The sequence below is a fragment of the Danio aesculapii genome, chromosome 20 (assembly GCF_903798145.1).
Source record: "Danio aesculapii chromosome 20, fDanAes4.1, whole genome shotgun sequence".
Classification (NCBI taxonomy): Eukaryota; Metazoa; Chordata; class Actinopteri; order Cypriniformes; family Danionidae; genus Danio; species Danio aesculapii.
In genome coordinates this window covers 7,723,220-7,747,744 of record NC_079454.1, presented here as the reverse complement: position 1 = coordinate 7,747,744, position 24,525 = coordinate 7,723,220, and the positions used below count along the sequence as shown (strand labels likewise).

Below are 24,525 nucleotides of genomic sequence, written 5' to 3'. Positions count from 1 at the left end.
GGTGAACCACACAAGAGTTTAACCTGATCACGATTCATAATAATATGGAATTATGGAATGATAAAAAGAGATACCCCCCAAATCCCCAATGCAAAAATATTTGACTCTTATATGTAGAAATATAAAGTAAAAAACAATCAAACAAAACATGTTTTTTTTTTTACGCAGTTCATCTTCAGTGTTAATAATGTCATATTAGCCCGAGTCATTCAGAACTAACATACAGACAGACACTGAAGATGATTATTTGCATCTACACAATTTGGCCGGCAGGTGTCGCCAGCCTGTGGTGTTTTAAACTGCTCTAGGGTGCGTTTCCAAAAACCATTGTTAGCCAACTAAGGTCGCAAGTTCCGTTGCTACAAACAATGTTCATTGATTTGACGTTTCCCAAATCCATCTTTCCAACGAACATTCGCAAACTGCGTCACAAACTTGTGCACTTGCAACTACCCCTGGAGCTGTAGTTAGAAAGATGGTTCCTGGCAGTGTTATACCCCCTATACCCTATTCATTTAGAACATTCTAACATTTAAACTTGGAATTATTTAAAAAAAAAACATTAAAGTTCATCTCTCTAAGGTGTAATTTGATTTCAAAGTATTTTTACAGTTCAGTTTTAGGTATCTTCATGTTTACAATTGCGTTCCCTTCACAGTGCACTTTGAAAACACAGATGTCATTTTGAATGCAGCCGAGCAGAATTATGTACGTCTCCAAAGCTACTCTATTTTTTTACAGTCATTGCTCTAAAGCAGGCATGTCCAAACTCGGTCCTGGAGGGTCGATGTCCTGCAAAGTTTAGTTCCAACCCCAATCAGACACGCCTGGGCTAGCTAATCAAGCTCTTACTAGGCTTTCTAGAAACATATTTGCAGGTGTGTTGAGGCAAGTTGGAGCTAAAATCTGCAGGACACCGGCCCTCCAGGACCGAGTTTGTACACCCCTGCTCTAAAGCTTGTGAAAACAAATAGAATAGCATAAGTTAATGCTTTTATTTTATAGTAGGCTATTTATTAGGAAATGTAGCCTACTGTATATGACATGTTGGTTAGAACATTTCTGCAGTGGTTTGCATGTGTCAAATTGTAAAAGGAGACTTAAAAAAAAAAAAATAAATAAAAAAATGTCCTACTTATTATTATTATTAATAATCATCATCATCATCATCATTATTATTATTCATATTATTATTAAAGTAGGATTTTTTTCATTTCCTTATAAATAATCAATGTTAAATTTAATTTCTTAATAAATAGCCTCATTATTTATTTATGTATTTATATGATTTATATATGATATTAAAATATGTGTTAGCTTTAAGTGATTTTATGTTTTAGAATAGAATATGTAATGTTCTCAATAATGTTTGTAAAGGAAACATTGGCTCTATATGTGCAATTGACATATATTTCAATAAATATGGAAAGTGAGTGCATGTTTTTACCAAAACTAATATTGGATGTTTTTAATGCGTGTGCGTGTAAACATAGCAGGTGTTTTATCCAGCCTGATCTCACGAGAAAACGTAAGTATTTTACGTTTTGTCAGTTTAGTAGCTAATTCGTACAAATTCGTATGAGTTCAGTCGTACGAAATTGTACGATTTTAAAAAGGAGGTGTGGCACCAAACCCCACCCCTAAATCCAACCGTCATTGGAGGATGAGCAAATCGTACTAAATTGTACGAATTAGATCGTACGAATTCTTACAAATTAGCCACTAAATCAAAAAGTTACGAATTGCCGTGAGATTGTGTTGGTTTTATCGAAATCTGACTCCCGGACAAGCGACTGCTTAGGGCCCCGCCGCCACTAGGGGGCCCCCACAACCCGCTAGTTGTGCGAGCCGCTTTCTTGCTGAAATCATTTTTATTTGCACTTTACAAATTGTCTTCATTGACAGTGCTTAAATATTTACAAATTTTCACTGAAAAAAAATCATAACTTTATTAAAGTTGAATTTTTTTCCTGGTTATACAGACCCGTGTTTTAGTCTAAAACACATTTTACTCAAATGCAATATTGAAGCGTCTTTCACTGACATATTTTGCAGACGTAATATTTTTTTCCTGAGACATGTTTATAAAAGTTATGTGCTAATTGAATTATTATAGTTTAATATAAGCTCTGGACCCTGCATCTCAAATGTAAGGAACAGGGAAGGAGACTGAAGGAAATAATAAAGTTTGTGTTTGGGTATCAACATTAACCCATTATTTGTTGCTTCCCTTTTTCTGTTTATATATATATATGAATATTTTTCATATTTACTTTATATTATTTTCTTGTTGGTTTTATTATTTATGAATCAATCTTTGCATTAAGGTTAATGGTTTTGTTGTTGTTTTCTTGACTTTTTAATGAGTTCAGAATGTATATTTTATGAATGCATTTTCACTTTTGGATAATTATTGCTCACTGTCTTTCATTGCAGGGTTTTTACTTTTGGAATTTACTAAAACAAAAAAAAACTCAACCTAGAATCTTTTATAGACTCTTCAATCTGTTTGCTAAATTAATAAAAGATGTTTTAAACACTCCAGAAGGATGCAAAGTAGGAATCACTGGTCCCTTTATTAAAGATAGTTTAATTCTTCATCTTTGAAGCTGCTAGTTCAATAAAACAGTGCTGTTTTAAAATGTCCAAGTCATTCAGACAGTTATTAAGTAGAAGAAATCGGGCTTTACTTTTCTGTTTCATTGATTGTATTTGGTAAGCAATAAAATCATCGTGGGCCGGTTTGCATTGGCAATACTTCAATGTTTAGAGCAACGTAGGGCCCCAAAATCATTCTGCTTAGGGCCCCCAAATGTACAGGTCTGGCCCTGCGTGTAAAACAACATATATTGCATATAGAAATGACGGGGTTCTTCTCTAAAGAAGTTGTTACCACCCCGTTTAGAGCATCAATATGGGCGTTTTACGTTATAACTAAAGTGGTTCAAACGATGGATCTGCGACAGAAACTACAGGTTTTGGGAAACACTCGTCACTACATCGTTCTTTTCCCAAACGATGCATCGTACTATGACAGTTCAGCCGCGAGTTACGTCGTTGTTTGGGAAACGCACCCCTGAACAGTGAATCATTTTGAGATTCGAGAAACAATTTGCTTATTATTTTTACAGAAAGAAACTGGCTATTGATTTTCCAAAACGCATAATTAATGAGGTAAATAAATATATTTATAATTTAATTTGGAAACATAAACGTATTTTGAATAAAAATATTGTGCAATTGATTAGATCAAGGTGAACATACCTGATTTTTAAAATGAAATAGATAGAAAATGATGTTCGTGCAAACGATTAACTGTGGTACTGTACTACATCCTTAATATTATTTTATTATAGGCCTATCAAATAGCTGGTACAGAATTTCTCATTAATTCTATTTTAAGATTCCCTTAAAACTTTTTAATTATCACAAACAGGCATTGTTGTTGTGTGTGACTATATAAACACAATTTCCCCCTCACAAATGCTTAATTTGTAATATTAAATACATTACGCGATAAAATACCTTTATTAGAATTAGACAGAACTATACAGACCAAAAATTTGGACAAATTTGGATTTTAGTCTTAAATGAGTTTGTCATGTCTTATTACTTTCCTTTTTTTACTTTTAGTTTTTTCTTACATAATTGTACTCCCTTTCTGAAAAAACAAAACAACAACAACAAAAACAGAACATGTCTCTTTGGAGAAACATGTTGTCTGCAGACTGACCTCTGCATCCTGTACTTGGTTGTTTTATTTATTTGTGAGGCACAAAACCAGTCATAATTGTCATTTTTGGAAACTGACATTTATATATATATATAAGCCGAATAAATATAATCTTTCCATTGATGTATCGTTGTACAAATTACAACTAGTTAAAAAAAATTACATTTAAAGTGCTTAGCAATGTGCATTAATGTATGCTATATTGCAAAATTGAATTTACAGTTGGAAAGTTACAAAATGTCTTTATGGAATACCAACTTTACTCAATATGGATGATTACCATAAAAATAAAAAAGGTGTATTTTGGCCAATTTTGACTCGTAAATTAGATTTTTGCCTACTGCAAAAAATATCAAGATGCACCCATGATGCAACGTGGCCGTCCGCTAGGGGGCAGCGGTGTGTTCGTGGTCGGCTCCGGGTGTGGCCGTGAGGAGTTGACAAACTTCTCTTTTACAGCCGACGACAGGATAGGAGTTTGAGATAAATAACCTGACAGACATCGAGATTTAACTTGAATAATAGGCCCATTATTGGAACTATTGTCGATTACAAGGCACACGTGCGTGTTTTTGCGCATGCGTTCTGTGAAATAAGACGAACACCTGTAACTTGTATATTTCATACATGACACGATGCCTCAAACCACAGCCTTCCTATAAATATCATATAAAACAATTCATATTAAAAAAAGGTTTTATTGTCCTAAAATCTTAATTCCCTGCTGAAATTTGTTCAGCATCTGTTTATAATCTATTTAGGCATTTATACAAGGACTGAAAAGCAGAAGTACAGCACACATTAAATCCCCCAGTATACTGAATCAGGATATATTATATATCTTAGTTTTATATTTTACATATTCTACATTCCAATTAAGATATTACGGTAATAGATCCATTATTATATCCCTACATTAAAGAAACAAAACAGTATGTGGAAACTTACTTCATATTTTGTCTATAGAAATAATTATTTTCTTAAATTCTGTATTTCCGTGTTGTTTACATTTATATTTAATCATTTAGCACATTAGATTCCTCACATAAGAGCACACATCAAATGACCCCAGGGAGTCATGATGTCAGCGGTGGACAGGGGCGTAGCAACCAGGGGGGATGGGGGTGGGGGTTCCGTCCCCCTCACTTTTAGAGACAGACCATTTAGAAACAGGTGATTAATAATTATATGAATGTATGATCTCATACAGCTGTCTCCCCCCCACACTTTTAAAATGTCCGCTACGCCCCTGGTGGTGGACACTTACATTTCCTAATATATGTGTATATCTGCTTCAGGTTACCGTTTATTTCTACCCAGAATTATTTGGAGGATGAAAGGACAACATGACTTATACTATTTTTATAAGTGGACAATTTTTACAAGTGTTCCTTTCCATGAATAGGGTACTATTAGGACTTAAAACTGCATTAAAGTCTGTGTGAACAAATTTGCTGAACCCTTTATTTATGCTCTTCAAAAAAAAAAACGCAATACTGAGTTTTGACCTTTTTTTCTTTCTGAGTAGAGTCGTTTTGCATAATTTGACATCATCAGAAAATGACCCACTCCAATCTTAAAAGCAAATAGTCAGACTTTGAATTGAAGATTACCAAAAAAAGTCCCCCCCCCCCACCCCTTTGGATTAACTTGTTCACCTAAAGAATAACAATATGGGCGCTAGCAAAATAAACATTGTAATTTTGGATTTAAGACACACATTTGACAACTGCACAAATAAAATTGGCTGACCTTTAAAAAAGTGTATTTCTTTCTGGTGAGGTCAAACTAAATGTTAAATGTAAAAGCTAAAAAGAAAAGACTGACAAGGCCCTTGAAATGAAAGAAGGAAATTCAGGCTAACTTCCTGTCCCAATTTTTGGACTTTAGCAACAAATGCTAACGGAAACAATGTGACACCACAATCAGAGTATCTTCTGTAATCTCCTGGCCATTTCATATCCATTTTCAAACAAAAAAAGGAAAACTAATAAAACGAAAAAAAAAAAGAAAACGTTTTTTTTGTTTGCTCACAAAAACAAAAATGAGATTTTGGCTTGATTTTAGTTTTTGGTTTAGGGCAGGAAACAGATAAACCACTTTAAAATTCATAATACACATGTACGCAGTGCTGAAACGCCCTTTTTTATTGTTTTTTTTGATTGGCCAACCAAATCTGAGCTTGTGAGGTCGCCCTCAAAATAATAGTCCTCTGTACGCAGGCTTTTAATTATTATTATTCAATTATATATATAAACCAAGTTTCCATATTCTATCATTTGATCAGTTAGCAGGCTTACATTCATTGCGAATGCGTAAACTAAATAAAAACGTAAATTAGCAGTGTTATTAAACATTTGTTGTTAAAATAAAGTCATAGTTTGCTGCCAAACGTTTTGCTGCTGTGCACCTGATGCTGAGCAAAGATAACCATTTCCGAGCAGCACCTGGTTTGCATGATTGTTTCAGAGCTACTGTAGACCTAAATAATAATAACAGGCTAATAATAATAATTAATATTGTTTACTCTTTGTTTTTTATTGTTTAGTTGTTTTAATAGTTGTTTGCAGGACCAGAATAAGAACCCATTGAGACTGGGGCTATAACAAAGGGTACCATTCATTTTTATTTTAATTCCTCATATATATATATATATATATATGACTATTATTTTGAGGGCGACGTCTCAAGCTCAGATTTGGTTGGCCAGTCAGAGGAAAAAGTGCGTTTCAGCACCGCCTTCATGTGTATAATGAAGTTTAAATTCGTTTATCTGTTTTCCTACTCTTAATTAAAAAACGAAAACAGAACCAAAATCTTTTTTTTCTTCTTTTTTTTTATGAGCAAAAGAAAAACGCTGTTTTCTTAGTTTTCCTTTTTTTGTTTAAAAACGGATCTGGAACGGACAGAAGATATCCCGATTGATACCCTGATTCACCACCATATAAAAATCCCATTTTCCTTGTTAATCATTATTTGTCCTAACCAGCTACAACAGTTTTTTGGGGGGGTAATAACCCTAAAACAGTCCACATATCCTGGGGATGCGAACATTAAAATCTGAATTATTAAATCTGATTAAATTTCTGATGAATCTTTATGGTCTTGTCCCTTTTAGTGTTAAAAATTGACATTTATTGTTACTTGTAAAAGTCATTAAATGATTGTTTAGATGAAAACTGTTGTTTACACAAAACTAAATCATTTTTCAAAATGAATAATTAAATATGTTTGACAAGTTTTAAATTAAGAGAGGAACAACAGAATACCATTTTAGCAGCAAATTGTACTAATGAAAAAAGAAACAATAATGACTTTGTCATTTTTTATATTATAAACAGTCAATAAATCTTGGGTGATACAACTCATAAAATCCTAACATATCAAATATTTAAAAAACCTTTGAACTGACTTTGTTTTACTTTAGTCTGAACATTGATGAGTTTTTTGGGTCATCATCTTCCACTCCTGCCTGTTTAAGGGTTGTTATACTAGAAATGTATGTGAACAAGTAAATAAAGCTTGTACATGGATAGATTTAGAACACTGTTTCTGGCTACTGTAGTTTTTCTCTGCTCAATGCTCAACACTGCTTGATTTTCTGTCCATTAGGTTGAATTGAACTCTTGTTTCGAACTGGAACCATGGCAGTGTATCTTGTGATGTCCACTTTTCAGAAAACTTAGTCGAATGGAACAAACCTCAGGAGCTGGAAGAGAAACCCAGAAAATGTGCATTTGTGAGTACTGGGATTGCCAACTGCTGGAAATGTAATTAGTTAAGTGAAAAATCATCTGAAATTTGGTTTAGAGTGGAGACATCTGGATTATACAACCTCTACCAACCCAGGCTCATTCTGAGAACGTAGTCCTGTGGACGTTTCTGGAGACCGCGAAATACGTAACCGGGGGTATGTACGGCTGTATTTCATTTTTTTAAGCGAACGCTGCGGGGCGGTGTGACGCCGTTCCCTTCGGCGCTTGCCGGCCGCTCGCCTCCATGTGTAGAGCTTTCCCGATGCAACCAGTTTGTCCGGTTAGCTCTTCGTGTACTCTGGCGGACTCGAGGCGCAGAGAGGGGCTGACCACGACGACGACGATCGAGTCCGGGGAAGAGCGGTTCCAGAAATCGGGTAAGAAAACAAAAACAAAATCCAAAAAATGAAGCGAACAAGTTCGTCACAGGGTGAGAATGTGGTCAAAATCTGAAAACGTGGTAAAAATCAGACGAGGGCTTTTCTTTTTCTGGACGGCTTTTGTGAATCGTCGTTGGTTGGGTTTAGGGACGGAGGAGGGTGGGTCAGCCGATTGGCCGGTCGCACGGTCAATCATCCTGTCATCCAGGCAGACAGGCGGAAGGTCGTTCGACAGCGGCCTCTAGCGGGTTTACGCGAGAACGGCGCTGGAAAAAGCGCGCACAGCGGCCTCTCGCGAATTCGCGAAAACAAAAACTGCAAAATTATGTACCTCCCGGGACGTATTTTGCGGTCTCCAGAAACGTCCCCGGGACTACGTTCTCTACATACATTTCTGGAGAGTGCCAAATACGTCCCAGGAGCTATGTTATTTTGCAGATTTGTTTTCGTGAATCCACCAGAGGCCGTTGTGTACACTTTTTGAGATCTCAAATTTCTCTCACGAGTCCCATTCGTGTCTGCTGTTCTCAACTAAATCCACTAGAGGCCGCTGTCGACTGACTAAATGACCAATCGAGCGATATCCCCGCCCTTCCCCCTTCACTAAACCCAACCAAGTTTTAAAAAGCAATCCAGAAAAAAAAGCCCTCGCCTGATTTTTACCACGTTTTCAGATTTTACCACATTCTCACCCTGTTTTTTGGATTCTGTTTTTGTCTTACCTGCTTTCTAGAACTGTTCTTCGCCGGACTCGAACCCCGTCATAGCGGTCACAGCATATCTGTGATTTCCTCATTGTGGTCAAGTCCATCAACGTACATGTCGAGCTACTGGACAAACTGGTAACAGTGGAAAAGCCGTCCACATGGAGGTAAGCGGTCAGCTAGTAAGCGTGAAATGGAACAGCGTCATGCACATGAGAGGAAATGCAGTCATACATACTTCGGGCTACATAATTAGCGATCTCCAGAAATGTATATAGGGCTACGTTTTCAGAATGAGCCTATGTTGGGATTATAATTCGACAGTTTGGTATTTGTGAACTCTCAATTGTTTTGGAAATCGGCTCATTTTGCAAGTGCCCTTAAGATAAACTCTCGAGTTTAGCCATTTTTGACACCAATCAGTCAATCAGGAATACATTTAGCTTAGCTTAGAATAAATCATTTAATCGATTAGACCATTAGCATCTCACTCAAAATGAAAAAAAAGATTTGATAATTTTCCTATTTAAATCTACCCTCTTCTGTAGTTACACCGTGTACAAAGACCGACAGAAAATGAAAGGATGCTATTTTCTAGGCCGATATGGCTAGGAACTATGCTCTCGTTTAAGCATAGTAATAAAGGATCTTTTCATTTACCGCCTGGCTTAGTGCACAATGCAACTACAGAAGAGTCAAACTTTAAATAAGAAAATGATCAAAGATTTTTGAGCGAGATGCTAACGGTCTAATCCGATACAATGATTTATGCTAAGCTAAGCTAACAGTGTTTTTGCCAGACCTGGAGATCAGCTGAATGGACTACAAAAATGGTAAAACTCAACTGTATAAGTCTAGAGTTTAAGTAAATGAGCCTATTTTCCAAAAAAAGTGTAGTGTTCCTTTAAGTAATAGAACCATTTTGTACCCTACTCATAGAAAGGTCAAAGTCTGGCTTTTCTTCAGAACATAAAGTGCGATTTGCACAGGCAACATGCTATCAAAACCCATCTAAATGTATGTAGATTCCACGTTTCCTGTGAATGATTCACCGGTGCATGTTATTCATTGACTTGAGCAGCCTGAAAGATGAAAACCGCGACTCTGATCAATAACACTCAGAGAAGAGCCCGTGGGTTCACTGCTGCGCATGATTTTTATTCCAGCACAATTAATCTGTGTGTTGTAAAATGGCTGGGTAGCTAGGAAGAGAAACAGGAGTACAAAATGAAAATCATGGACCATTCTATTGTAATTTGGTTAAATTGCTAATATATAGATATATCTCACACTTCGTTGTTGTCGTTTTTTTAAACATAAAAACCATACTTAGGAAAACAAAATGTTACGTCTCCATCTGACAGACACTGCGAGAACGAGACGAGGAGATCCTCGCGGTGACGTAGCCTGCTCTGAATGCAGTCCGCATCTAACTTGGCTTTAGTCTTCTGGCGTCATTCACATTTCAATCTGGCAAGCTATAGAAACAAAGTCCACTTTCACAAATGACATGGCTTCGGATAAAAGGGGGGGGGGGGTGACAAGTACGGTGCAATGTTTTCATCTACAAATGTCTAATTTGTACATCTAAGCACTGCTTCTTTAGAGCGCCACAACATGGGCATTTATTTTTGAGTACATTATTGCTGGACTTCACCCATTTTTTCCCTTTCGACATGAGGAGCACATGTAGACGGACTCAATCAACACACACACACATGTCTCATTTCACACATGAAAAATGTTTCGTCTCAAGCTCGAGGAAAACGTCGGTACTTTCCTCAAGATAGTCTAAAGCTAGTCTAAAATATTTCCGCGCCTCAGCACAAAACTCGATCTAATCTCTGATCCCTTGCGCGTGGCAGCAGTTGAGACTATTTTGATGAACATGACACGATCGCCGCCGGGAAAAAACGGCAAACGAGGCGACGCTCGGATACTGAGAGCAACAAAAGCACCTGCCAGGACAGAATTGTTTTTCCCCTCTCCTTCATCCTTCCTAAACATTCATGATATTTCAGAAGTAAAAACAACAACAAAAAAACGTAATTCGGCCGTTCCAGCTCGCGCTCCCTTCTGTACAAGGATGAGGAAGAAAAATAAAAATACAAATAAAACTATTTAAACAGATATTTGCCAACACTCTGATATAACATGAAGCTACCAGACATTATGTGCATTTAAAAAAAACAAAATAAAAATCGAAAAAACAAACAAACGGGCAGTCGCACACAATCGCACAGGCAGGTTACGCTGTCACATGTACAGAAATGAGACTCGAAAATAAATTTAAACAAATTAAAATCTTTTTTTTTTCCTTTAGGACAATGAACAAAACACGAAAAAGTTCAGTCAGTAGAATGTCCGCCCCCTTTTTCGACCCGAAGATAAGCATATGGCTTAATATTTGTAAAACTTTGGAGGTGAGGGGGTTATTTGTCCTATCGTGTGGCAGTCTTGTGGATGTGTCTGTATGGCGTCGATTGTGTAAAGTCTCCTTGTTTTGTCGATTTTAAAACAAGAACCAGTTTGTTTTTTCCTTTCCAAACCCGATCCCTCTTTCAGTCAGTGTGTAAACATCACGATCGCTCTCTCTCAATACTGACAAAAACACATCCGGTCAACACGAGACTAAACGGCCACGAGGTGAACAATGAGGGCAGGACGAACCCGGGGTCTTCCATTTTGGGGCGGGCGACGAGGATTCATAGTGCAATGAAGGCCAGAGGAGGCTCTTCCAAAGAGGACAGCAGTCTCTGAAAACAAATCTTCAGTCATCCTGTTTGGGAGTTTGACGATAAAAACGGTTGGGGACGAAAGTAAAGACGAAGCTCAGAACATGAGAAAGAATAGGACGTGACAGATCTATCTCTGGCTTATTCCTGAGCCTAATTTTGATTGTAAGTCAAAAATAAAAACCAAAAGGTGTGTCCACATGTGCATGAGTAAACATTTAGATGTGCATAAATTTTCTCTCTGCATGTGAGCGCGCGCATGTGTAAACATGTTGAACTGGTTCTATGCCAAAAAAATAAAAAAAAATCTAAAAGGATGATCAACGCACGACTGCATGGGCAGCTGGGATCTGGGTGGAGGTGTCTGTCCGAAGTAAGGATGGGGGACCGCAATCGGATACAGCAACTTGAAAGTGGTCGTCCTGCGGGGTACATTCAACCATCCGGGGCAGAGGAAAAGGACGATCATCGGGGGGGTTGGGCTCTTGGTCTCTGGCGGTTCCCCTCCTCCATCCCTGCGTTACAGGATCCTCAGAGCGGTCAGAAGAGCCAGCAGTAGATGTGATGGAGAATGCTGTACCACATGTAGCCTGAGGCGAAGGCGAACGTCTGGACCAAAAACAGCCAAGCGTTGTCCAGGGTCATTTCTCGGGAGACCATCTCTTTTTGGCCGTCTAGTGGAGGGAAAGCTCCTGAGAGCAAACGAAAGATGGGAGAGAACATGTCAGCACATTAAAGGATTCATGTTTTCAAGTTAACACCATGTCCCAACTACATGCGACAATATTCCAGCGACAAGCAGTTTGCCTGAATTTGTCACACACACGCGCATGCACGCACGCACGCACGCACGCACGCACACACACATATATATATATATATATACACATACATATATATATATATATATATATATTAGGGGTGGGCGATATGACCTAAAATTAATATCACGGTATTTTTCATCTTTTGAACGGTGACGGTATAATTCAATTCAATTCAATTCACCTTTATTTGTATAGCGCTTATACAATGTAGATTGTGTCAAAGCAGCTTCACATAAAAGGTCACAGTAAATAGGAACAGTGTAGTTCAGTTTGTAGTGTTTAAGTTCAGTTCAGTTTAGCTCAGTTCAGTGTGGTTTAATAATCACTACTGAGAGTCCAAATATTGAAGAGTAAATCATGGTATCATGGTATTACTTTCAATAGCAAAATAATATACATCTCAAGGAAGAACGGACAAAAGAAAGTCTCACTTCTATCACTCTTTAAAAGTTTTGGTTTGGGTCATTGTAAATGCTCAGTCTCGTTATGAGCTGATCTTCATTTCTCTGTGTTGGTGGAATAAAGCAGGCGAGTCAGCCGCACCCATTTATGAGCAGACAGAGCAGGATTCTCGTGATGACCACCAGCGCAATTCCGCTCTGTGTTATGAGCCGTAGTTTCAGTGTAAACTTAGTAAAGGTGAGTTTCTTTGGCGATGATGTGTACAGTGTTAGATTTTATATTTAGCAGACATTTGCGCTGAACACGCGGTGAATGCAACGCATCGAGATTCGGGCACCTTCTCCAAAAACACTCGATTGATCTCAGCTGGTGGATCAACATTTACCTCATGTCATGATCGCTGTCATCTGCGCCATTATTATTATTATAACTTTAGGTGAAGTTTGCAAACCTGTGCACTTTTCACTCTTCAGCCGTTTGCATTTCCTGCAGTAACAAAAGCTCCCTGTTATCTGACAGCGGGAAGCGTTGAGTGACTGACAGCTAATATGAACCAATACAGCGGCAGCGTAGAGCGATTCAGCAAGTTTTTAGAGAAAATCAAATCAGATTGCACTACAACCATTATATTCAGTTGCACAAATGCTCCCAAATATATTACGAGGGCGCATAGATTAAATTTCGGGCGCTCATGCGACCAAAATGGTTGCAATTTCGAGCCCTGTAGTATAAGGACATGTATTCAGACCACAACACAACTGAATGTTTGAAGAAAATTGAATGCCTTATTATTTAGAATTAGCTATTATTGATGTAAATGCAGCCGTTCAAGGCGCATAATTGATTTATTACGGTATTGACGGTATTAGAAAATCCATGTCATGGCGCAATGTCACACCGGTGATGACTATGACACCGGTGTACCGCCCACCCCTAATATATATATATATATATATATATATATATATATATATATATATATATATATATATATATATATATATATATATATATATATATATTCCAGAGGCTCTGCGCTGGCTGTGGAAATTCAAAATTATCCCTTAACAAATTATTTCAACTGGCTAGGACTGGCAATGAAACTATGAAATGCTCTGGCATACTAAAAGCTGTGGAAAAAAGTACATGCTGAGGTACTGATATTTGTTGGTTTTAACTCAATCATAGTTCTAACATCTAACATTCATTTTTAAACTATATTTGCTAGTGTTTTCAAAAATCTGAGGTAAACTATATGTGTCTTTCAATAGTAAACGTCAACGTGTTTAAACTCACATTACTAGCATTTAAAACTGAATAATGCACATAATCAGTACCTGAGGTAATCATTGTCATAGTAGTTTATGCTGTGGTTCAGCCATGACATCGCAGAAATAGAAACTGTTTCTAAAATAGAAATTTTGCATGCAACTGTCATGGAAGGTTGAGACAAAAACTCAACACGAAAAAGATTGATTTCATCTAGTTTCGCAGCATTGCGTTGCATGTAGTTCGGACACTTTGTTATATAGATTCTGCAGAAACAAAATTTGACTTATCAATGTACCTGTCTCATAGAAGTGAGCCAGAAGTTTCTCCTTTTCCACAAATCGCTGATATAGCCAATCCGTCAGTGCTTCTGACTCTACTGGGACGTCCTTTATAGGGTATGTCCTGAAATACAACAAATAAGAACTCATCATACATAACCGAGGATCATTAAAAAGCAAAAAGATAAAACTGATTATTCAAGACCTGCTTGCTGATTAGTCAATACAGCATGCGGAAAGTTTATTAATACATTGGTTCACATAATTAATAAAAATCACAATGACTTAGTATCTGACACATAAAAAAAAATAAACGCTAAATTATTACATTTTTAAATGCAGTTGTAATAATAATAATAATAATAATAATAATAATAATAATAATAAATAATAATAAATAATAATAATAATTATTATTATTCAATTGAAATTCAACCAAAAGTGAAAATGGAGTGGTTCATCAGTAATACATCACTTTGGAACAACAAACATCATAATTTATTTATTTATTCATTATGATACAAATAATATAGAAAACATTAGTACTGTTGTTATTATTTTTGTTATTATTATTAGCAATATAACTGGAACTACAAAAATGTGCATATTGCGCTGCATATTGTAATATTATTAAACATTAATATTATTATTTTTTTTATTAATGATTTATCAAGAAAAAATAAGTTTTTATTGTCCGAGTTATATAATATATTGTGCTGCAAAAAGTATTATGATTTTGATTATTACAATTATTATGTATCAATATTATTATTGTTCATTGTTATTATTATTATTATTGTAATCAATTTTATCGATAATATACATTTCTGTTGTCCGAGTTATATTACACATAAGGTGTTATTATTATTATGAAAATACAAATATTATAGAAAGCATTTTAATTGTTATTGTTATCATTATTATTAGTAGTAGTAGTAGTAATAATAATTCTTGTTTATTTTTCAGTTCTTGGGTCATTTCATGCCCTATGGCAAAGATCTTGTCAAGATCCCTTGAACAGAACACCCCACCCCCCTACCCCCCTAGTTTTTTATTTTTTTTAATTTATTTTATTTTATTTATTATTATTTTCTTTTTATTATTAAGATTTTTTATTATAATTTTTTTTGTAGTCCATTTCTTTTACTTAATACTTTTTATGTTCATTTGTTTCTGTGTAGTTAAAAAAACAAAAAAAACTAAAATACCTTTGTCACTGAATACCTGTATTGTACTTTTTGTCAAAAACACAATTAAAAAAAAGATCTCTTAAACAGACATTAAAATAATGTAAAATATAGAAAAAAAATGAAGAAAAGGAAAGAAAATGTCATGCACAAAACTACAATTACTTCAATTCTGATTCAGTCAAAAAGTGCCCTATACACTGTGTATCTTCAAAAGAACCAAAAAAAAAACAAGTTTTTTACAACCACACAATTTGTAGGCTGAATTACAACATATCTTTATATGAACCCTTTCACGCATACGATCACACCGGTGTGATCAGCCTAGGCTGGTCCCTGAAACGTACAATCACACTGGTGTGATTAGACATTCAGAGTGCACGTCATCAACTGCTAAAATTCAAATTTGACAGCGCATGCTGAGGCACACAGAGAGGAGCGCAGCACATGTCATGAATCACAATCTATCCGTGCTTTCAAACAAAAAACATTTATTATAGGTTCCAGACATTCAAACACACATAACTAAAAGCAAAACATACTATTTAAGGTTTACAAAATACATGCAGATGTCTACAAAGAGACAGTATTTATTATTTTTCAATATAACTGGACGATGTGCTTTGCACTGGAGTATTATTGCTGAAAACATTACTTACAGTAGCATAATTAACTGACCAACCTTTTCTAATTTGCGATATTTGATATTCGTCTGCACAGTTGGCAATCTCACATGAGAAATGCTCGGGTTTCCGGCGAGCATGTCAAATATAAAAGCCTTTACAGTTCTCGGCTGTGCGTGCGCACTCAGAGAAGGCTCGCGCTAAGCGCACACACATAGCTCGTGACAGACTCACGCACACGCACAGCTCGTAAGCTTGCGGAGTGAACCAAACGGGTTGTATTTCCCAATTGGACAGCGACAATGTTCACTTCAACAAACGCAACAAGTTGTTTTCTTGTATAAGCGGAAACACAAGCAATCTGGCTAAGTGAAAGTATCTTTCAAAAGAGCGTTAACTGCAATGACAAGTAATGAAACATTTTTGACTACCTAGCTACTAACGATAACGTTACATCATCCACATCGTTATGCCAGCAGTCAATCACCTAAATTAGTATAATATTAATAGTTAAATAAGCACACATTCGGTTACAATGAAAACATTTTTTTTTTCTGCAGTAGCCTATATAAATCTTAAACATTAAAGATACTTTTACATCAGCTGTATTTACAAATATAGCCTATATGAATAGCCTAATAATAAACTGCCTAATAAAAAACTGCTTATTTTTACATTGCAAGATGCTCCAAAACTTTATTAAAAACAGTTAACTCCCAAAAAACTGTTAACTAGCCTCGGACTTCGAGCTCAGAGGCTCAAACCATTCCGCGTTCAAAGTAAAAAAGTTCCAATAGCCAGAGGGAGATTAATGACAACACGCGCATATATTCACCAACCATAAACAGGAAATAGAACTTACTTGCGGTATTTTTATTTGTTAATGTCTTGCGGGCGAAAAGTTTGTTATAACACAAGCGTTACTAAACATGTACCGAGTAACATATTACTGAAAATGTATTAGTAAGGCCTTACACTACTGTGTTACAGGTAAAAGTATACGCTACTGTAATACATTACTTTCGTAACGCATTACTCCCAACACTGTAGTTTGGTTATTTATTTCACTAAATTGGCAACCGTCAAACGGTTTGAATTTCCGCCTGGTAAAAAAAAACCATTTGGAACGACACTACATACATATACTATGTTGTTGAGTGTGTAAGTACATAGTACATAGTGTATAGTGTGCCATATTGGATGCAGCTAGTGATCTTTGGGGCTGGTGGGTCATGTGATAAACTTGACGTGTTGCCATGGGAAGTTTAGAACGCAATGGATTTTAAGTAATGGTGACCGAAAATCTCACGCAGAAGGGTCAGCTGGAGTATTTAAAACTCACGCATGAAAGGGCTAGAATACACGATTTGTCAATAACAGAAACAATTAACACAACTTTCCACGAGTAATCTGGCTTGCAAAAAATCTGCCCTTTTGACTCTTTTCCTGTTCTTTCTTAAAAAAAAAAGGAAAAAAAGGTGAAGTTAACAGGCTGAACATCGCAGAAAGATTAAATTAGAACGGAATGAAAGCAAATCTCCGAAATGAAATTGAAAATAATGAAGGGAGGCGATGAAGACCGCCTAAAGGAGAAAATTTAACAGGCATTTAAAAAACACACAGACGCACGCACGCACACACGCACACACACACACACAAGCAGGAATGATCCCAATCCTCAGCCCTCATCAAATCTGTGGTCGGCCTGGAGAAGAAGTGAGCAGCTCAGCTTCAGTGTTTGTGCTGATGAGACGCTTCCCTGATGACAGCGGTTTTGTGCTGAAACACACTGCTGGAGCTCAACACAGACAGCTGAGACTTGGAAACACACCACTGACTGCAAACGTGGACATCAACAACACACCTCACGCAAACACACTAGCGGTATAGTGAGAAATAGAGGATGTGGCTGGAGAAATCTTACAACATCACCAAAACACTGACTGATCCAGCTTCTGCTTTTCCCTCTGTTTAAGAGTCAACTTCCCTGAGTTAAACAATCTGACATTAAATAATTAACCAGATTCAACAAACATTACTGTTACGGCCATTTTAACAACCGCTTCCCTTTATGACTAACAACCTTTAGATATATATACATACATACATACAAACATACATATATATGTGTGTGTGTGTGTGTGTGTGTGTGTGTGTGTGTCTGTGTGTGTGTGTATGTATGTATGTATGTATGTATGTATGTATGTATGTATGTATGTGTAATATATATATATATATATATATATATATATATATATATATATATATATTAGGGTGTAACGAAACGCGTATTCGTATTGAACCGTTCGGTACAAGACTTTCGGTTCGGTACGCATTGCAAACCGAATGATTCAGACTAATATCTAAAAAGATAAAAGAGAATAAGTACGAAAAATAATGTTTTCAGTGCAACAATGATCAACAAGGCATCCCAAATGACGTGACATGCTGCCTTCACCGCCCACCTCCAAACACTACTCCAGTCAGGCACACGCTGCACTAGCTCGCAAAATGGCTAGTAACGTTAATGTAATCCTCCTATAACCAACAGCGAATCTGGCGTTTGAGAGCACGTTGGTTTCCTTGTAAGTTATGAGGGTGATGGCAAGAGAGTGGTGGAAAAAAACAAAAATTGCTCAAAAATTGCTACAGTTTTGGTCGCATATGTGCCTGAAATTTATCTGTGCGACCTCAAAATATATTTGTGTATAAATGTATAAATATATATATATGGTCGCCCACTGAAGCTAAGCAGGGCTGCGCCCGGTCAGTACCTGAATGGTAGACCACGTGGGAAAGCTAGGTTGCTGCCGGAAGTGGTGTTAGTGAGGCCAGCAGAGGGCTGCACACTGGTGGTGGATGAGGAGATTGCCCCCTGTGTAAAGCACTTTGAGTGCCCAGAAAAGCGCTATATAAATGTTAGGAATGATGATTATTATTATTATTAATATATATATATATATATATATATATATATATATATATATATATATATATATATATATATATATATGTATGTATGTATGTATGTATGTATGTATGTATGTATGTATGTATGTATGTATGTATGTATGTATGTATGTATGTATGTATGTATGTATGTATGTATGTATGTATGTATGTATGTATGTATGTATGTATGTATGTATGTATGTATGTATATATATATATATATATATATATATATATATATATATATATATATATATATATATATATATATATATACACATGTATATATGTGTGTGTGTTTGTGTGTGTGTGTTTAACATTTCAAATATTAATAATAATAATAAAAGAAGATTAAATATAGGGATGCACATCAGTTTCGGTTGCCAAAAGCTAACAGCAACTGGCATTTTTGTTTTTTTAGCGCAAAAAAGAAAAAAATCTGCCAAAAATATGAGCTGAAAAAAAAGACTACGTAGTGTTTGCTGCACTGGTTTTACTCTCCTACCAGCCATTGCGGAGTCTGAAACAGCGTTCACATCTGATACAAAATGTACTATAATGAGAAACCCATTCATTTCAATGGCTTGCACATGTGCCTGTAAATTCAGTCAAAATACCTCAACACCAAAATGTGGATATTTCACTCATGTACAAGTATATTTACCTATGGATGTACCGCATATCCTCAGCAAACTCAAATAATGCGCAGACAGAAAATGTCTATGTAGTACACTTGTACCTGCAGCTTGCAATAGCGCTAATGTGCTGTCATTGCAACAATGATAAACTTGCATCTCAACTTGTTCAGTCAATTTTTTTACTGTCAATAAAATGTAGTTATTTAAATTCCTTTTGTTTTTGAAATCAGTATTATTTATGCTATTGAGATACATTTAAAAAGTCTTACAAAACTACATAATTTAATAATTATTATAAAACATTTTCAGTGAATCCAGAACTTTTGGCAAAGAAATTTCATTTCGGTGGATTGCTAGTATTAAATATTTTAAAGACTCCAAAATCAACGCAATTCAATCTCTATGAAGGAAATTCTTTGTATAAGTTATAAATGTTGTCAATTTTCTATTGTAGTATCAGTATAAACAATACAATCAGAACGCCACGGGCTCTTCTTTTATAGCAGTTGTGATCATTGCTTTCAGAATCTTCCGTATGAATGTAAAACCATACAAAGCCTTTTGATATAAACATTAGATTACTCATCAGTAACGCGCACATCCATCTATTCACCTACCGCTTATCTTTCTTTCGACTTGTTTATCTACGCTCTCTTTCCATCTACCACACACAAATCAATGGGCGTGGAGTAACAAGGCCCTGGGGGACAAATTCCAGAAAATGCCTGGCAATAACATGAGATAAAGAGCCCTGGGAACAGGAGTCACCAGAGCCACCCTGAAGCATCTATAGGACAGATCTGCGCATCAGATCTCCTGTTTCCGACATAAAGACCAGCACCACACGTTTGTCAAGTTAATGATTCCTGCTAGCCTTTGTGATGTTATGTTTGAAGGTTGTATATGCGCTCTAAAGGGCAGATCTGCTAATGGATAAGGCAGATTATAAAGATTATCATATATATAAACGTGTCATCTAGATCACTAGGATATAGGGGACTTCTGCAAACATACTGTTAGAATATAACACTTTACGAAAGTGCTTTGGAATATATAGATTACATGTATTTAATTTGAGCTTTACATTTCTGCATAACATTTGTACATTTGTACAATTTTGAGCCATTATTTGCCACTCATTGGGAAACAAAAACCCTGGAGTGCTACTGGGGGTTATTACAAGATACTCACCGCACGTTATTAGGTACAACACTCCAGCTGCTTATTACGTGCGTGCATGTGTATGTATATATATATATATATATATATATATATATATATATATATATATATATTAGGGTGTAACGAAAAGCGTATTCGTATTGAACCGTTTGGTACAACACTTTCGGTTCGGTACGCATTGCAAACCAAATAATTCAGAATAATATCTAAAAAAGATAAAAGAGAATAAGTACGAAAAATAATGTTTTCAGTGCAACAATGATCAACAAGGCATCCCAAATGACGTGACATGCTGCCTTCCCCGCCCACCTCCAAACACTACTCCAGTCAGGCACACGCTGCACTAGCTCGCAAAATGGCTAGTAACATTAATGTAATCCTCCTATAACCAACAGCGAGTCTGGCGTTTGAGAGCACGTTGGTTTCCTTGTAAGTTATGAGGGTGATGGCAAGAGAGTGGTGGAAAAAAACGCAAAATTTGTAATAACCACTCGTTACAACCGAGGTCTGCAGAAGAGCATCTCTGAACACACGACACATCCAACCTTGAGGCGGATGGGCTACAGCAGCAGACGACTACACTGTGTGCCACTCCTGTCAGCTAAGAACAGGAAGCTGAGGCTACAATTTGCACAGGCTCACCAAAATTGGACAGTAGAAGATCCAATTAGTACCAATTAAGCATTGTGTCAACGCCACGATGCTAGCCTGAGTATTATTGCTGAACATGTCCATCCCTTTATGACCACAGTGTACTAGTCACCAGATCTCAATCCAATAGAGCACCTTTGGGATGTGGTTGAGCGGGAGATTTGCATCATGGATGTGCAGCCGACAAATCTGCAGCAACTGCGTGATGCTATCATGTCAATATAGAGCAAAACCTCTGAGGAATATTTCCAGTCCCTTGTTAACATGGGCACTGATAAGACAAAAGGCCAAACTTATATTTCCAAGACAAATCATGACGCCAATGTGCTGCAGACGGCATTATTTTCCCCAGAGGCTCCACAGGTCTTGCTTGAAATGGAGCATCTTCCCCAAACTAATTAAACCTGAGATTAGTTTCAGGTGAATTTCCATGAGTTAGTAGGCTTAGTAAAATACGCACATTTGCTCTGTGGATACTGTGCAATCAATTACTATAATAATAATAATAATAATATTAATAATAATTTTCTCAAATATTAGGCCTCTAGAGTAAAACCATTCCAAATGCATTTTATAACTAAAATGACTTGTCCATACGAACGCGAATAAATATTCAAAGACCAAATTGGAGCCCATGAACTGTTAAACGGATTGAAAAAATGAGAATATGCAAATGCTCCCACATTTGCGTCCTATTGATGCATTATTTATTATTCCTAGCAATAGCTCAGTTTCCATCATCCTATGTTAATGCATATTTTAAAGTAAAATAAAAATAATTTTTTTGCAACGCCTGCACAAGGAAGATTTGGACATTATGCAAATAATCAGCCTGATCTCTTGAGGAAATGCAAGTATTTTACATTTTGTCAGTTTAGTGGTTAATTCGTACGAGCTGGAAACTCACTTGCTGAATAAACTCAAGTGAGTAATCAGCTTTCTTTATTAAGCCTGGTTTATACTCGACACTCGCTTGAGTGCGCGTAGCGAATGTGACGTCATCGCAGAGTTTGTGGAGGTTCGCTTTGGGTGCGTGCGACATGATTGCGGAGCGCACACAATTTTTTCAGACTCGAGTGAACAGTTCGCGCATCACCGCGTTTTATTTGAGTTCAATATGAAATACTTTGAAGAGATTATGTCTGAAACATCTTTATGATCCGTCCACGAGTGATCATAGGGATAACCAGATGATAGTTGAAGTTTTTGTTAAAAAGTTTGGAAAAACTTGAGGAATAAGTTTGTTAAAGCCAAAAAGAAAGGCCATGACAAAAGTGGAGACCCATGTAGTTTTAGTAAACAATTACAGAATATGTTTTTCCACCATTCACAGGTTTTACACTGATGTGTATACATTACAATTTTGAATTTAAAACATTGTAATAGTTACAAAACTAAAATGAAGGAACAAATTTTTCTCAACTAACTGGAAAGTAATATTTTGAACCTGTCGGTTTTTCTAGGGTTTTTTGGTGATAATGGTGAGGAATGTTGGACCATTATTGCCTTTTAAGCATATAAGCAGTGGACACAAACTAACCAGACAGTAATGCGTCAATTGTGGAGTCGTCTAAATCTTAAAAATAAAAACAAAAATCAGTATTTTTTAGTAAGTGTATTTTTTTTGCTTTTATTCTTGTGAGATGCATCAAAGTTTAATTTTAAACCTTAAATTGTTATAAAAATGCTTGTAATCATTAAAAAGTTTTAAAATATTGAATGATATTGATGATATGACGTAGTTCCCAAAACTTTCTACTACAATTCAATTCAATTCACCTTTATTTGTATAGCGCTTATACAATGTAGATTGTGTCAAAGCAGCTTCACATAAAAGGTAACAGTAAATAGGAACAGTGTAGTTCAGTTCAGTGTGGTTTAATAATCACTACTGAGAGTCCAAATACTGAAGAGCAAATCCAACGATGCGCAGCTCTACAGATCATGGAGCCAGTGGCGACAGCGGAGAGGGAAAAAAAAACTTCACTAAAGGCGGAAGTGAAGAAAAAAAACCTTGAGAGAAACCAGGCTCAGTTGGGCACAATCATTTTAATTTCTCCGCTGGCCAAACGTCTTGTGCAGAGCTGCAGTCTCAGTGGCGGAGGCTGGAAGCTGGCCTCAGCGAAGACTCGTCTGTCTCTGGAGCGTCACAGGAATCAGTCTCATGTTCTCCACTCTTCCATGACCATCACAGTAGCTGCTCAGGATTCGGCCAGGTCCAGGATATAAAAAACCTTGGGATCATCTCGTCGTTGGTCTTGGATCGTTGGTCTTGGATCGATACTACACTGTTTATCCGTCTGAATTACAGTAGGTTGCTTTTGACCACCCCCTGTCGCTTTAAAGAATATCACAACGGCGAACACTTCAAGTATAAAAGCCTTGTTCGTTTCGTGATGTGCGCGCAGTCAGCAGAGGTCCGCGATGCGGCGCCAGGCGAAAGTATAGATCAGGCTTTATTCTTGTCTTGTTTGCTGTTGGTTGCTAGGTTACCAATACTGTACACATCTGCTCGAACAACTTGATACACGCTCCTAATTCACATTTGTTTTTTTTAGCAAACTTTAAAAAGATTTACTTCAGGTTAGGATGGAAACCTGGCTAGTGACATTTTGTGCCTCTTCATTCTAGTCAGCTGAGCGGTACCATAAAACAGCAGTGCTCTGGCAAAATGCCACTGAAATTAACAAATATATACTATGGATTGAAGATAAGGGTGTAAAAAGATCCCTGCCCATTCTCTGCATCGCATGTTGACTAGGCATGGGACAATAACCGTTTTCAAGGTATACCATGTTTTGGAAAAGTCAAAGTTTTAAAGTCGGCAAAATTTTCTGCAATACCTTTCCTAATGTACAGTTTATGTAAGTTTTTTTTTTTTTTTTTAGGACAACAGTATCTCAAGCAGAAAAGATATCCAAAGACAGCAGAAGTCAATGATTCATTTGAATTATTTAACCAGACATGTTTACTGCACCAAAATATTATAAATGTTTCCAACAATAAAATATATTGTGTTCAAAGGGGAAAAAAGTTTTAGTTTTTTAACCAGACATTTAAAAAATATTTTTTAGAGCAGTAATCACAATACTGTCAAACCGTGATATTTTTAATTGTTTGATAAAAAAAAAAAAACGAGTGCTACTTCCAAAAGCATAAATAATCAGATTTATTCTTATTATTTTGAAGTATTACATTTCACTAAAAAT

General features: G+C 36.4%; 1 protein-coding gene across 1 annotated transcript in view; it reads right to left on the bottom strand.

Moving 5' to 3' along the window:
• Window positions 1-9,709: 9,709 nt before the first annotated feature.
• Window positions 9,710-24,525, bottom strand: part of lpgat1 (lysophosphatidylglycerol acyltransferase 1) — a 61,754-nt gene continuing 46,938 nt past the window's right edge. Inside the window, exons 7-8 of the mRNA XM_056481270.1 lie at window positions 14,101-14,207; window positions 9,710-11,999 (exon numbers count right to left, since the gene is read on the bottom strand). Of these exons, the coding sequence (XP_056337245.1) occupies window positions 11,848-11,999; window positions 14,101-14,207 (259 nt within the window). The 3' untranslated portion in view covers window positions 9,710-11,847. The remainder of the gene's footprint in view (window positions 12,000-14,100; window positions 14,208-24,525) is intronic.